This window comes from Aythya ferina (genome assembly GCF_964211825.1).
Source record: "Aythya ferina genome assembly, chromosome: 5".
Classification (NCBI taxonomy): domain Eukaryota; kingdom Metazoa; phylum Chordata; class Aves; order Anseriformes; family Anatidae; genus Aythya; species Aythya ferina.
Window position 1 is genome coordinate 1670425 of NC_140301.1, and position 13183 is coordinate 1683607.

At 41.1% G+C, this 13183-nt stretch overlaps 1 protein-coding gene across 8 annotated transcripts in view; it reads left to right on the top strand.

The window, feature by feature from the left end:
• GALNT18 (polypeptide N-acetylgalactosaminyltransferase 18) overlaps positions 1-13183 on the top strand; it is a 246548-nt gene that overhangs the window by 29005 nt on the left and 204360 nt on the right. For 6 of the 8 annotated variants that reach the window (XM_084519783.1, XM_084519781.1, XM_084519778.1 and 3 more), the window contains exon 2: positions 1887-2152. In XM_084519783.1, coding sequence (XP_084375909.1) covers positions 1887-2152 — 266 coding nt within the window. Of the gene's footprint in view, positions 1-1454; positions 1747-1886; positions 2153-13183 lie in introns of those variants that run through there. The other 2 variants (XM_084519785.1, XM_084519786.1) reach the window with 2 other exon arrangements.

Sequence of the window (13183 nt, forward strand, 5' to 3'; positions counted from 1 at the left end):
TGCTGTTCTACTGTTGAAGAGTGCGGCTTTGGTGGTAGGAGAATGTAGCCATATATAAAACTATATTTTAAATGTGATCAGAAAACTATTGGGAGCAGAGGGCTAATGAACTATTAATAGTTACTAGAATAATAAGGTAATCAATTATGTGCTGTTATAAGCAGTTGATTAGGCCTGTGAGACATGTTAACCATCTTTTTTGAAACCTCCACGGCACTTATGGATTTGCTGACAGTCATTAGTAACAACACCCACTCATGTTTGTTTATAAAAGCTGTCAGTTGTTTGTTAACATTTTATATACCCCCATGGAAAATACGACTTTTAATGAGCATTACGTGTCCCTTATCTGGACTGATTTTAGGTAAGTTTTGCTTTAAATTGGGAAGCCCAAAGCTAAGTCCCGATTCTGCCTAAATAGCCAGGGCTGAAGAATTTATATTTTCTCACTGCAGGCAGAATTCACAAAGATTAAAGCAAGTCTAGATAACACTGTTATTAAAGGCATCAGTGACATGCACTAACTGCTTCTGGTTTGCTACCAGATGTGGAGCTGCAACATTGAAGAATAAAGACAGGAAATGGGAAAATAAATGATACTATAGGCAAACGATCATCACAGACCAGCAGGACAATTGACTTGTGCGATGGGGCTGGATTAGTGTATTCTATCATTATTTTGTATTTATAAAGCTTAAAATTGTTTGTTGACTGGTTTATCTAGTAAACTTGCCTGTAGTACTAAAATGTTTTTTTCTTAAAATGTAAATGTATGCTCTTTTTTCACATTCTAGTGCCTTGAGTTATAGTATCTAATTTCCAAAGGAGTTCTGTCATGATGGTCTCCTTTAGAGTATCACTGGGGAAATGCTTGCCATTTGCCCCAAATTTCAGCTAGTTTTCAGAGAGGCTTAGGAGACTGAGGAGTAACTCCTGGAAGCTGCTGTGCTTTCCACACACAAGCAGGGGTGATGTCAGTTGAGGGGTGCGACTAATGAAGCAGAAGAGACTCATATTTACTGCATATGTAAAATTACAGCGTGAGACAAAGCATTTGCTGCTACTAGCTTTTGCTGGATAGTATTTAAAATAGTTTTTAGTGTGTTAACAGCTGCCTCCTTGTTCCTGTTACTGGTCACATTCACGCTAAATTTCTGTCTTGAGACTATGTTTAAAAAAAAAAGCAGTCATAAGGTCACCTTTTTGCTACCATAGGTTTTATCTAATAGGAATGGAAAAGATTCTTCTACTGTGCACCATCCCTCAAATCAGCGTGGTTTCCTATTGAGAGGAATTTTGCCTTTATGTGCATTTCCAAGCCTGTGTGTGTGCGTGTGCACGCGGGATCAGGTGGGCCCCGCCGTAACCCCGCCCCGCTGGGCCCCCGCCGGCCGTGCGGTGATGGCAGCAAGCTCGGCGCCAGGGCGGGCTCCGTATTGGAGGCGGGGGCTGTCAATCCGCGGCCGAGCGAGCCCCGCTCTCCGGCGAGCCGCTTCCCGGCGCTGATCGTGGAGCTGGGGCTGGCTGCGATGGGAAGCGGCGGCGGAGGGAACAAAGTTTGCAGCGCTCGGCCGCTGGGCTGCTCGCCGCCGTGATGCCCGGTGCTTAAAAGCCGCGGGCAGCCCGCCGGTCGGCGCGCCTTGCGGGCTGCTGTCGCCACCGCTATCGCAAAGTTTTAGCTCTTTGCATGTGCTAAAATCCAGGATTTTAATGATCAGCCCTCCCCACCCCCACCTCTCCTTCTAGGTAGGCGACAAATATTTCTGTTCTGTGGATCGGAGAACTTTTTGCATGGAAATTTACTGACTTCTGAGTGGCCTCCGCTTCGGGGAGGGGGGAGAAAGGATTTATTTTCATCGCGGTTTTTGTTTTTTTTTGGATCGCAGGATTTTTGGAGCTATATGGAGCGATCTCAGGATGGTGTGCACCAGGAAAACCAAAACTTTAGTGTCCACTTGCGTGATTTTGAGTGGAATGACTAACATCGTTTGCCTGCTGTACGTGGGCTGGGTCACCAACTACATTGCCAGTGTTTATGTGAAAGTGCAGGAGCCGATCTCGGAAAAAAAGTTAGAGGAAGACAAAGGGGACACTTTAAGGATTATAGAAAGGCTGGACCATTTGGAAAATGTCATCAAGCAGCACATACAAGGTACCTTCCCCCCGCTTGCTTTCCCCCTCACCCACCCGAAGCTTTCCGTGTGCCGCCCTCCATCCCCTCTCGCCGCGTTTGGCTTGTGTGTGTGTGTGTTTGTGTGTGTCTTGTTCTCGTCATTGTTTCGTATTTGTTGCTTGCTTTTGCCAAAATGGGTTGCCGCGAGGGGAATTCTTGTTCTCCTCCCCCTGTAAGCCTGACTCTGCTAGTCCGTGTGGAGAGCGTGTGCGTCCGGGTGTGCTCAAGGTTTTCCCTCAGTGTTGCTGTAGTGGCGGGAGCCACTTGGGATTTTAGCTGGGACAGTCTCTCATTGGTGTCTTTGCTTTGCTGAGTGATCCCTAACTAGCATCTTCCTTTATATTTTCAACATCTGCATGGTGCCATACAGTCACTCCCTCTGTCTGCTAAGTGGGTTGGATAGTAAGGAGGGTGGTGGGTAAATGAGAGATCTAGAGGAACCATCTTTTTCTGCTTCCGCATAACCTCTACTGAAGGTTCAAATCCCAGTTCGAGTTTCTCCTAAATCTGCAAAGGCAGAGCAAAGCATACCTATCACCAGTGCACCAAAGCTCCCCTCCTTCTAGGCAGCTTTGGCCAACTGCTCTTCTGGCAGTCTAAAGAGGGGTGGAGTGGGCAGGGTGGTTAATCCTGTATGAATTGGGCTTCCCCCGCTTAGCAATGCTCACAAGTTTGCAGCACTATTAAAGCCCAGTTGCTTTTCTGTGGCTTGTATTATTTCTTAATATGTGACACATCACTGTACAGATTGCACATACCTCCATTTGTCAGACAGTCTTGTCAGCTTGGGTAAACGAGTAAAATACTCCCCCCCCCGTTTTGTTTTGGAGGATGAGTTACAGCAGCTCCTGCAAGTTTTAACTTCTCTCATGCAGTCCTTGAGATTTTCCTGACTACTGAAAAATAAATGAAAAAATATTTTGTTTTTCCTGTGTGCCAGTGGAGTGCACTGTGGAAGCATGTATGAAAGCAGCAGTTTTTCAAAAGATGCTATTAAGAGTTAGATACAGGAAATTCATCCAAATAGGGCTAGAGCATACCTCCAGTTTTGTAGGTGTGAAGTTCTGATAGTCTTCTTTTCAAGGAAAGTAATAGTGACCATATGGTCTTGTTACTTTGGGCAGTGATTCTTCTCAGTCATAGAGAAAGGGATGGATTTGCATGGATTAAAGCATAAAAATAATTTGTGACAACTTGTGACTATACAAAAAACAAACCAAAAAATATTTTTCTTAAATAACATTTGTATGAAAGTTGAAGAGAATATTCCAGAAATAAGCAAGCAGTTTGGTAATAAGTACTATTAGTATATAGTACTATTACTTGATAGTAACTGAGTTTCACAAGGAATATCTGTGGCAGAGATTGCAGAATAAGATGTTATTTTAATCAGATCTTGCTTTAGTACTGTGAGATGTTATGACTTCTGGGTCATGTTGCAGAACTCACAGAAGACATTGGAAGGAATAGTCCAAACTTGACTGGGGTTTGGGTTAGCTTCAAGTTTATCAATTTGAAGGTCAGCTTTAAGAAATTATAAGTTTGGGTTTCATTACCATAAATTGAATAAACCAGCTGCCAAATAGCTGGGCTAGATAATAATTATCTGTAGTTTGCTGTAAAGTTTTTGCTTGAGCTACTCCTTTTTTTGTTGGAGAAAGGTGTCAATAACTCAGATGTTCTGCAGTGCTGAACAGGCATGAAATTAGCAAGGGTAATAGAATTGCATTCAACAGGATACCCTGCGAATACCAGAAAGCTCTAACTGCAGCATTTTACACATGGGGTTACTCTAATATTTCATTTTAATTTGTTTTCTGATTGAATTGTTTAATTAGATGCCATCAGAGAATTCCTTTAGCATATAAATTACTATCTTGCAATATTATATCAAATGCTGTGGAAATGAGAAGGAAGAAGAGGTGCCTTCATTTAAAAAAAAAAAAATCACTTTTTGAAGTATGAACTTTTAGAAACACTTTTCTTGCCTTGAAAATGTCTTAGATTGAAAAGAGGTAAAAGAAATTCTGAGAGAATGAAAGTATGCATGCCTTCTTTCCAGAAAGAACAGTGTGGAAAAGGAAATATTGGTAGTGGTATTGGCCAAGAATAGAAAAGTTGGAATGCACAATTATGTACCTGTTATACTGCTATTCTACAAAGTTAGTACTTAACTATTTTTCCTATAGGTTTAGTAGGAGTCATGTTTTATTCTAGCAAGCAGGCTACTCAGAGAAACTTTGTTTCCAGTTCCTGTGAAGTTTGCAAACAAGACAGGGTGGTTATTGAGATGATTTGTGTATGCACATTTGTGAAGGAAAATGAGGAAGAGAGCAGATGGATAGCTTTATGCAAAATGCAGTCTTTTTTGTGTCTAAAAAAGGAGTGTGGCAAATGTATCATCTATTACTCTTGAGTTTTATTACCAGAGAGAATGCTATAAAGAACTAATGTTAATAAATATTGTATTAAATAAAATGTCTGTCTTTCCAACATAAGGTTCAAAATATTTTTTTCTTAATTTTATTTGAAAACAGTATGTTCTGTCAAGTTCAGAAGGAACATACTGGTTAAATAGAACTCCAAAGACTCATTTTATTAAAATCAATACGGGAGTGCATCAGACAGATCAGAACACATCATTCATCTGAATAATGCAACTTGCATTGGTTCTGTCACTAAAGAATTGTCCTAAGTTGTGTGTGTGTGGTTGGAAGATCATGTGAGCAGGCAGGATGCTCTTGATCAGATAGTCTGTAACAACGACAAGAGGCACAACACTATCAATAAGGTAGCGATTTATTTTCTGCAGCCTAGCTTTAGGCTGTCGCAGATGATAAGCTGAACATTTTTATTGGAAAGCTATGCTGTGGTTAAGCAGGGATCCCTTACGACATACACGCTCTGCTATTTGTCATATTATGCGGTGCCATTTTATATTTTTCAACTTTGTAGTTTTAATCAGAAGATATTTGCATCCTAGCATTATTTTGAAAAATTCTGGTCTGTGAAATGAAGTTACTTTTTTTTGCCACCTAACAGGAACTTAAACAGAATTGATTAATTGCATACTATTAATATGTACAGTAGATCCAAGTTAAAGTTGCAAACACACAGTTAATTTCTGGTGCAGTTGAATTCTTATCTAAGACCAATAGATGGTTACTAAGACATCTGTTTTGTGCTAGGAATTTTATCACTCATCTTTGCATGCTGCAGCATCTGTTGGCATAAATAAATGACATGTCAAGCGCTCTGTAGACTTATTTGGGAAATTTTGGTGTGTTATCTCTCAACCTGCTGCTTAGAAGGATTTGCTCTGTGGGTTTACTTCAGCTGTTAGCTATCCCATAGTTGGATATCTAATCACCCTTTTGTGGTCAGCTGGGGAAGGAGAGATCTCCATTGTGAGACTCATTCCCCGTGTCTTGGACAGGTATTAGGATGGAATGAATTACTTTCAGAAATTGGGTATTTTGAACTTGGGAACCATGTCGATCCAAACTCTTTATTTTAGCCATCTACAAGTTTGGATAAGTAAATCCTATCCTTGATATCTACCTTTTATTTATTTATTGATCTCAAACATGAAGAAAGAATGTAGTATGTAAACATCTGTTTGTGATAGCTGTCCTTTGCAGCCTGGCTACCTGCATGAATTTATACAGTCAGACTTGTTTGGATTTGCCAGACTCCACCATGCCTCTTACTCTTGTGGTAGTTTCCTTTTGGGAATTGTTAGGCTGGGGGAATTTTACAACTATTTCCCTCAAGCACAAAGGCAGTTAGACATATTTGGAACTCACTGCATTGTATTTATTCTGAGAAACAAATCAGCAACAGACAGTAGCCCTGGGAACACAGCTCTTGCTCCACTACAGAGGACGCTGTATTCACAAGTATGTAAACAAGCAAGGAGACCTACTGTCCCAATGTAACTAATTGCAAAAGGACGAACTACTTGGATATGTGAGACACGCAGGATTAATCCCATTATTTTTTCTCTTTAGGCTGTGACTTCTCAAGTCATTCTAGATTGCTGCATGTCAGTGCAGATTAATTTGAATTTAACTTTAATGTTCTTCCATGCTTAGGAATGGCTGTACTAAAGAAAATTTTAATAGAGTGTTTTCAGTTAGAAGTCTGATTCAAAATGTTGTAAATTTTCAAGGCTTGCTTGGATGTACAGGTATTTGAAGGACCATCTACTTAAGACTTAATTACGTTGATCAATATAACTGCAACTTGATAATTTGTTATTAGTATTACTGCAGCTAACTTTTTTGTGCTCTTAATATAATTAGAAGGCAATTAAAGATATTCTTTCATGGTGATTCTTGCACCAAGGATTTATTTTGCCATGGTTAGGACACAGTAGCCAAAACTGAGGCGGTCTAAGCTCACTTTTAATAAAGTAGCTGCATTTTATTAGTAGTGATTGAGTAATTCATTTCTTGATTACAGTTGTTTATTATTATTTTTTCCTTATGGTGATATCAGCTAGATTGCTGTATTAATTAATTAATTAGGTTTATATCATGTGAATGTTGTGATAGTTACTTAGTTACTTTTTTTTTTTTTTGTGATTGTGCATGTTGAGCAAGAAAAAGCTTTGTAGTTGGGAAGGGAATTGACCTGGATTCTGTTTCTTTCAATGTAGGTAATTTCTGTAGTTCATATGAAATTCTTCAACAATAGGTTAAAAAATGTATTGAGAGTCAAGGTTGGAAATTGAAAATTTTATGCCCTCCTTGAGTTCTCTTATTTCTATACTGGACAATTTTGTCTTTTCTATATGAAAAAGATTATTTTTGTAGCTGTTTGTTATCTCTGCATAATGGCACAGCTTCAGTGGAAAGAGCGGATTGTGTGCTACAGTCTTTGAGCAGGTGATTTATGGGCTGTGCAGAAATGGTGATAGGTATTCTGCTTGAGGTTCTGGACTCAGTGTTTTGTTTATGCTGGGTAGGTATCACTTCGGAAAATGTTGCTCAGGTTGACACAAGAAGCCTGTAGCAGTGCTGAGATGCAGATTGAGCTCTTTTGAGTTTCTGCTAAGCTGTTGCTCCCTTTTTAGTACTAATAAGTGATCTTATCTACATGACCAATATATAGATGAACGTGTATAAAAAGAAATGTAAAGCAAGACCTACATGTAGTTGTTGGGAATTGTGTATTGTGTGTGAGATGAACTTGGCCCCATTATCACATTCTCTCATGGCAATACCTGGATTAGCAGTCCAGCGTAACAACTGTTCTTCCACTTGGGCATTCTGTGGCCTGGGGTTGATTGTGATCTGCCAATTAGCTGTTATTGCATGCAAGGACATGCAAGGAGAGTGGAAGGAGGATTGACTTCTATCAGGACCTAAAACGTAAAGGAGCTTGGTGTTGAGGCAGTCATATGATGTGATACATGTATTCTTGTTCACTGGCTCGGGAAAAGATGGCTATATCTATATGCCAGGTATGCTCTCTGTGCTTCAGAAACAAATGCAGGACTGTTATTGTATACTGAGTTCAAGACTGTTTTGAGATTTGGCTCTTACGTGCTGATGGTATTTATTCCTTCCATTTAAGGAACAGGCCAAAACTCTAGAATCACAATGTGCATTGTTTGTGTGGCTGACTATTTTTTTGTGTGGCTATTTTTTTTTTCCTGTTACAAGAGCGGAATGCTCATGAAACAGTCTCGGCGTCTGTATCCTGAAATACAGGATCTGAACTTGTAAGTGCATGTGTGCAAAGTATAAGGGTTTCTATTATATTGTAAACTTAGAGGCTAAAACCACTTGTTTATCACTGAACCTGGCATGACCTAAGTTTCTTCATTGCCTCTAGGGCCAGAAAGACTAAGTTGTTGCCTGCCCAACCTTGCTCCTTTGCCTGTGACAGACCACAAAAGGAGTTAACTTTAGTTCTGTGTTCAACAGAAAGGTCTTGTCATCAGCATTATACTATGAAAGCATACATAAGATTCAGTATGATGGGATAAGTTACTACTAGCAATCTGAACGTTAGAGACAAGCTACATAAAGAAAACCTATGGGGATTTAAAAAAGTGAACATTAGGCTCAGATATTAAGGTATATGTGGCAGTTGTGAAGATGGTTTAGCTACCTTCCCAAGGATGATGGAAAATCTTTGGTTGCCATTAGAACAGCCCAGGAACTTGTTCGTCAGCTGCTAATATATGTATACGGTTTGACAAGGGATGTAACAGGACACGAATCAGCTCTAGCTGGTTAACAGCTGCCCTCATTTAATGAAGCCATAAGATATTGTTGTTAGATATGCTTGTCTCAGAGGTTGGAGATTGGACCTACTACAGAGGGCTGTAATGTTTTAGGATTGCCTCCAAGCCCTGAGCAGATACTGTGTGATTGCTGAGAATAGCTGAAGTAATTTACTGGTCCACAACTGGCAAATCTACTAGTTTAATGAAATGAAATTTCATTCAAATACAACAGTGAAATCTCAGTTCATATCTTGTCATGCCTCCTCTGAAACAAATTCATTTGTCTGACAGACTATTTTTACTCTTAATTTTCCTCATCAGTTTGTATTTAAAATCATCTTTATGTCTTCTTGCCTTGTTTGCTAAGCCGTATTATGGGCAGAGACCAATAGCACTGCTGTCACCTGTTGAGGAATCTTTCTGTGCTGCCCTTGGCATTCTAGTGGTACCTCTGGAGTCTCTCTTTAGAAACTTCTGGGATCCTTTTCTTTTGGGGACATGAGAAGTAGCTCAATAACAGGCTCTGGTAGGACAGTATGGACAGATACTCTGAACAAACATTGAAATTGCCAGGTACACAAAACTTAGGGTTTTCTCTTCATGCTGCTATTACTGTTAAATCTATTCTGACTACGGTTATACAATTCTGCTGTGCACGTATGTTTTTTGTGCAGTAGCATTGTTTGTTTTCTTCATAAATTTTCTCTGCTTAACTGGTGCTTTGTAATCCAGGTGCTGTTTTTTAACATGATATCCCAAGTTTCTTGAGCAAAGGCAGGGATGTTCAGGAGCCAAGACATTGTCTGCAATTATTATAGCTCGCCAGCGGTTCCTTTACTTAGCTTTTAAAATGAGCAAATAAGAATATTCTGTCATTCTGTCTGTCCGTCTTAATACGGAGATGGAACATCTAAGTTGCTATCTTGAAATTCTCAGCCTTTAAAGTGTGAGACTTTGTTTTTTCAAATCCATAATGGATTCTTACTATTTTCTCTATTGACATTACATGAAATTTTAATATATTATTTCTATCACAATAGCACCGTGGCAGATAGCTGAAATCTCAGTTGTCTTGCAGTCTTCACTGTGCACAAATATGTAGTGGAACAGTAGCCTTGAAGAGATCCTAGTCTCTATGGAAAGGTCAACGGAAGGTGGGCAGAGGAGATGGCCATAGGAACTAGTATGGCCAAATTTATACACATTAGCAGACAGTCAAACCTGCTACCAACAGAGTTGCTTGGATGAGTTGGAAAAAAGGTCTTCTCTTGTCCCAGTAATAACAGCTTAGAGAGAGCGTGCAAATCCTGCTGAAGGCAACCATGGCAGTACTGGGTGGTAGCCACATCTGCTCTCCCACCATAGGTCTGGGCCTGATTGATATTGAGACTGACATGATCTCTGAAGTATGAGGTAAATGCCTCTCTCAACATGCAAGTTATAATTAGCACATCTAAAATACCACATAATTGCATAATTTTCTGCTTGGATCTTTTGGAAATTTGAGATCTCAAATAATGTGGGACGGGGGATGGAAATCTTACGTTTTTTTTTTCTTTTCTCACTTCCTCCAAATCAAAATTCTTATGTAAAATGTGAGTGTTTGGATTTTCGTTTTATTAGAACTGTCACAGGTGATCTCTGAGAAAAGAGGATTTCTATAAGCAGTTTTCTGGACAATGTAAGAAAAAGAGATAGCATTTCTATTTTTTCATAGATAATACAGATCATATTTGTAGATAAATGGCAATTCTAGCCTTCACTTTAGGAAGATAATACAGATTTATTTTTTTTTTTATTTTAGTCTGGGAAAACATGTCTGTTACTTGCCTGTCTGAAATCTGGATCTACATACAGATCTGTTTCATGAATCATCCAACTAATGCAGTGAATTATCAGTCCCCACTTTCATGGTGGATTCACGTTCCTTTGAAGCTTTTCTTTCTGTATCAAGTCATGACTTGCCACAGGCTCTGCAAGAAACTTTGGCATGCTGTAGGTAAAAGAAAAACTGACAGATAAAATTTTCTAGCACAGCAGACCCAGTAAATCTGTACCTATCCATTACAGGATTATCATTGCAATAAGGTTATTGTTAGAGAAAACGCCTTACAGGATTTCCGTGTGCACAGAATAAATAGGACTTGCGAAACAGTGCACAGCATAATTTTTAAAATCACTTTTTTCTGTTTGTTTTTCTCTGAGGTATTTGCAATTTAGCAGCTGTATATCGCATGATCACACAACACGTGATTACAATAACAGCAATAACTCTTCTACTTGTGCTAACGAGAATATTTTAAGCAGCTTAAATGAAGGGTGGGGGAGTATTATGCTGTAACTTCTGTGGTATTTCTTACTAGAAGATGAGTTTACTTCATGTGTAACGATGAGGAGGGTCCAGGAGGAGAGAAGTAGAGAAAAAGCTAAAGGCTGTGAAAGAGTCTGTGAATGTTTTATGCCGTTTTAGTTAATGTGGAACTACAGTTATTAAGTGGAAACTCTATAGTTTCCACTAGTGTTATTGAAGCAGATGAAGCAAGGCATATTGAGTTTCTGTGGAGTAGGAAGAAACAATGCACCATTTCTGGTTCAGTTCTGAAAGCCTTTTGCTTTCTTGTTGCTTTCAAAACCAGTTTAGCATTTAGGAGATTATTATAAATATTTTCTTGCATTAATTAATCTGAAATATAGTATTCAGAAATACAAGTCTTAAATCCATTAGATCTAATTTATGCTCGTATTTTAAAACAGACTATTTAATCTTAATCATGTGTATTTTCTGTAGTGAAAGAAGAAATATTCAGATTGCATATGTTCAGAAATTCAGAAGTAAGATACCAATATTTACATGAAAATTGTATCCCTATTCATCTCAGAATCACAGAATCACAGAATTTCAAGGTTGGAAGAGACCTCAAGATCATCGAGTCCAACCTCTGACCTAACGCTAACAGTCCCCACTAAACCATATCCCTAAGCTCTACATCTGAACGTCTTTTAAAGACTTCCAGGGATGGTGATTCCACCACCTCCCTGGGCAGCCTGTTCCAATGTCTAACAACCCTTTCGGTAAAGAAGTTCTTCCTAACATCCAACATAAAACTCCCCTGGTGCAACTTTAGCCCATTCCCCCTCATCCTGTCACCAGGCACGTGGGAGAACAGGCCAACCCCCACCTCGCTACAGCCTCCTTTGAGGTACCTGTAGAGAGCGATAAGGTCACCCCTGAGCCTCCTCTTCTCCAGGCTGAACAAGCCCAGCTCCCTCAGCCGCTCCTCGTAGGACTTGTTCTCCAGACCCCTCACCAGCTTCGTCGCCCTTCTCTGGACCCGCTCAAGCACCTCGATGTCCTTCTTGTAGCGAGGGGCCCAAAACTGAACACAGTACTCGAGGTGCGGCCTCACCAGAGCCGAGTACAGGGAGACGATCACCTCCCTAGCCCTGCTGGTCACACTGTTTCTTATGCAAGCCAGAATGCTGTTGGCCTTCTTAGCCACCTGAGCACACTGCTGGCTCATATTCAGCCGACTATCAACCATCACTCCCAGGTCCTTCTCTGCCTGGCAGCTCTTCAACCACTCCTCTCCCAGCCTGTAGCTCTGCTTGGGGTTATTGCACCCCAGGTGGAGGACCCGGCACTTGGCCTTGTTGAACTTCATGCAGTTGACCTCAGCCCATCGGTACAGCCTATCCAGATCCTCCTGCAGAGCTTTCCTACCCTCAGGCAGATCAACACACGCGCATAGCTTGGTGTCATCTGCAAACTTACTGAGGGTGCACTCAATGCCCTCGTCCAGATCATCGATGAAGATATTAAAGAGGACCGGCCCCAGCACCAAGCCCTGGGGAACGCCACTAGTGACTTGACTCCATTCACCATGACTCTTTGGGCCCGGCTATCCAGCCAGTTTCTAACCCAACAAAGCGTGCACCAGTCCAAGCCAAGAGCAGCCAGTTTCTTGAGGAGAATGCTGTGGGAAACGCTGTCAAAAGCCTTGCTGAAGTCAAGGTAGACCACATCCACAGCCTTTCCCTCATCCACCCAGCGCGTCACTTTGTCATAGAAGGAGATCAGGTTCGTCAAGCAGGACCTGCCTTTCATAAACCCATGCTGACTGGGCCTGATCGCCTGCTTGCCCTGCAAGTGCTGTGTGATGACTCTCAGGAGGATCTGCTCCATGAGCTTCCCTGGCACTGAGGTCAAACTGACAGGCCTGTAGTTTCCCGGGTCTCCCCTCCGGCCCTTCTTGTAGATGGGCGTCACGTTTGCTAGCCGCCAGTCAACTGAGACCTCCCCTGATAGCCAGGACTGCTGATAAATGATGGTAAGCAGCTTGGCCAGCTCCTCCGCCAGTTCTCTCAGTACCCTTGGGTGGATCCCATCCGGCCCCATCGACTTGTGCACATCCAAGTGCTGTAGCAGGTCACCAACCATTTCTTCATGGATAGTGAGGGCCACATCCTGATCCCCATCCCCTTCCACCAGCTCAGGGTACTGGGTGTCCAGAGAGCAACCGGTATTGCCGCTAAAGACTGAGGCGAAGAAGGCATTAAGCACCTCCACCTTTTCCTCATCTCTTGTAACTAGGTTTTCCCCCGCATCCAGTAAAGGATTGAGATTCTCCTTAGTCCTCCTTTTTGTGTTGATGTATTTATAAAAACGTTTTTTTGTTATTTTTAATAGCAGTAGCCAGATTGAGCTCCAGATGAGCTTTGGCCTTTCTAATTTTGTCCCTGCACAGGCTCGCAACATCCTTATAGTCCTCCCT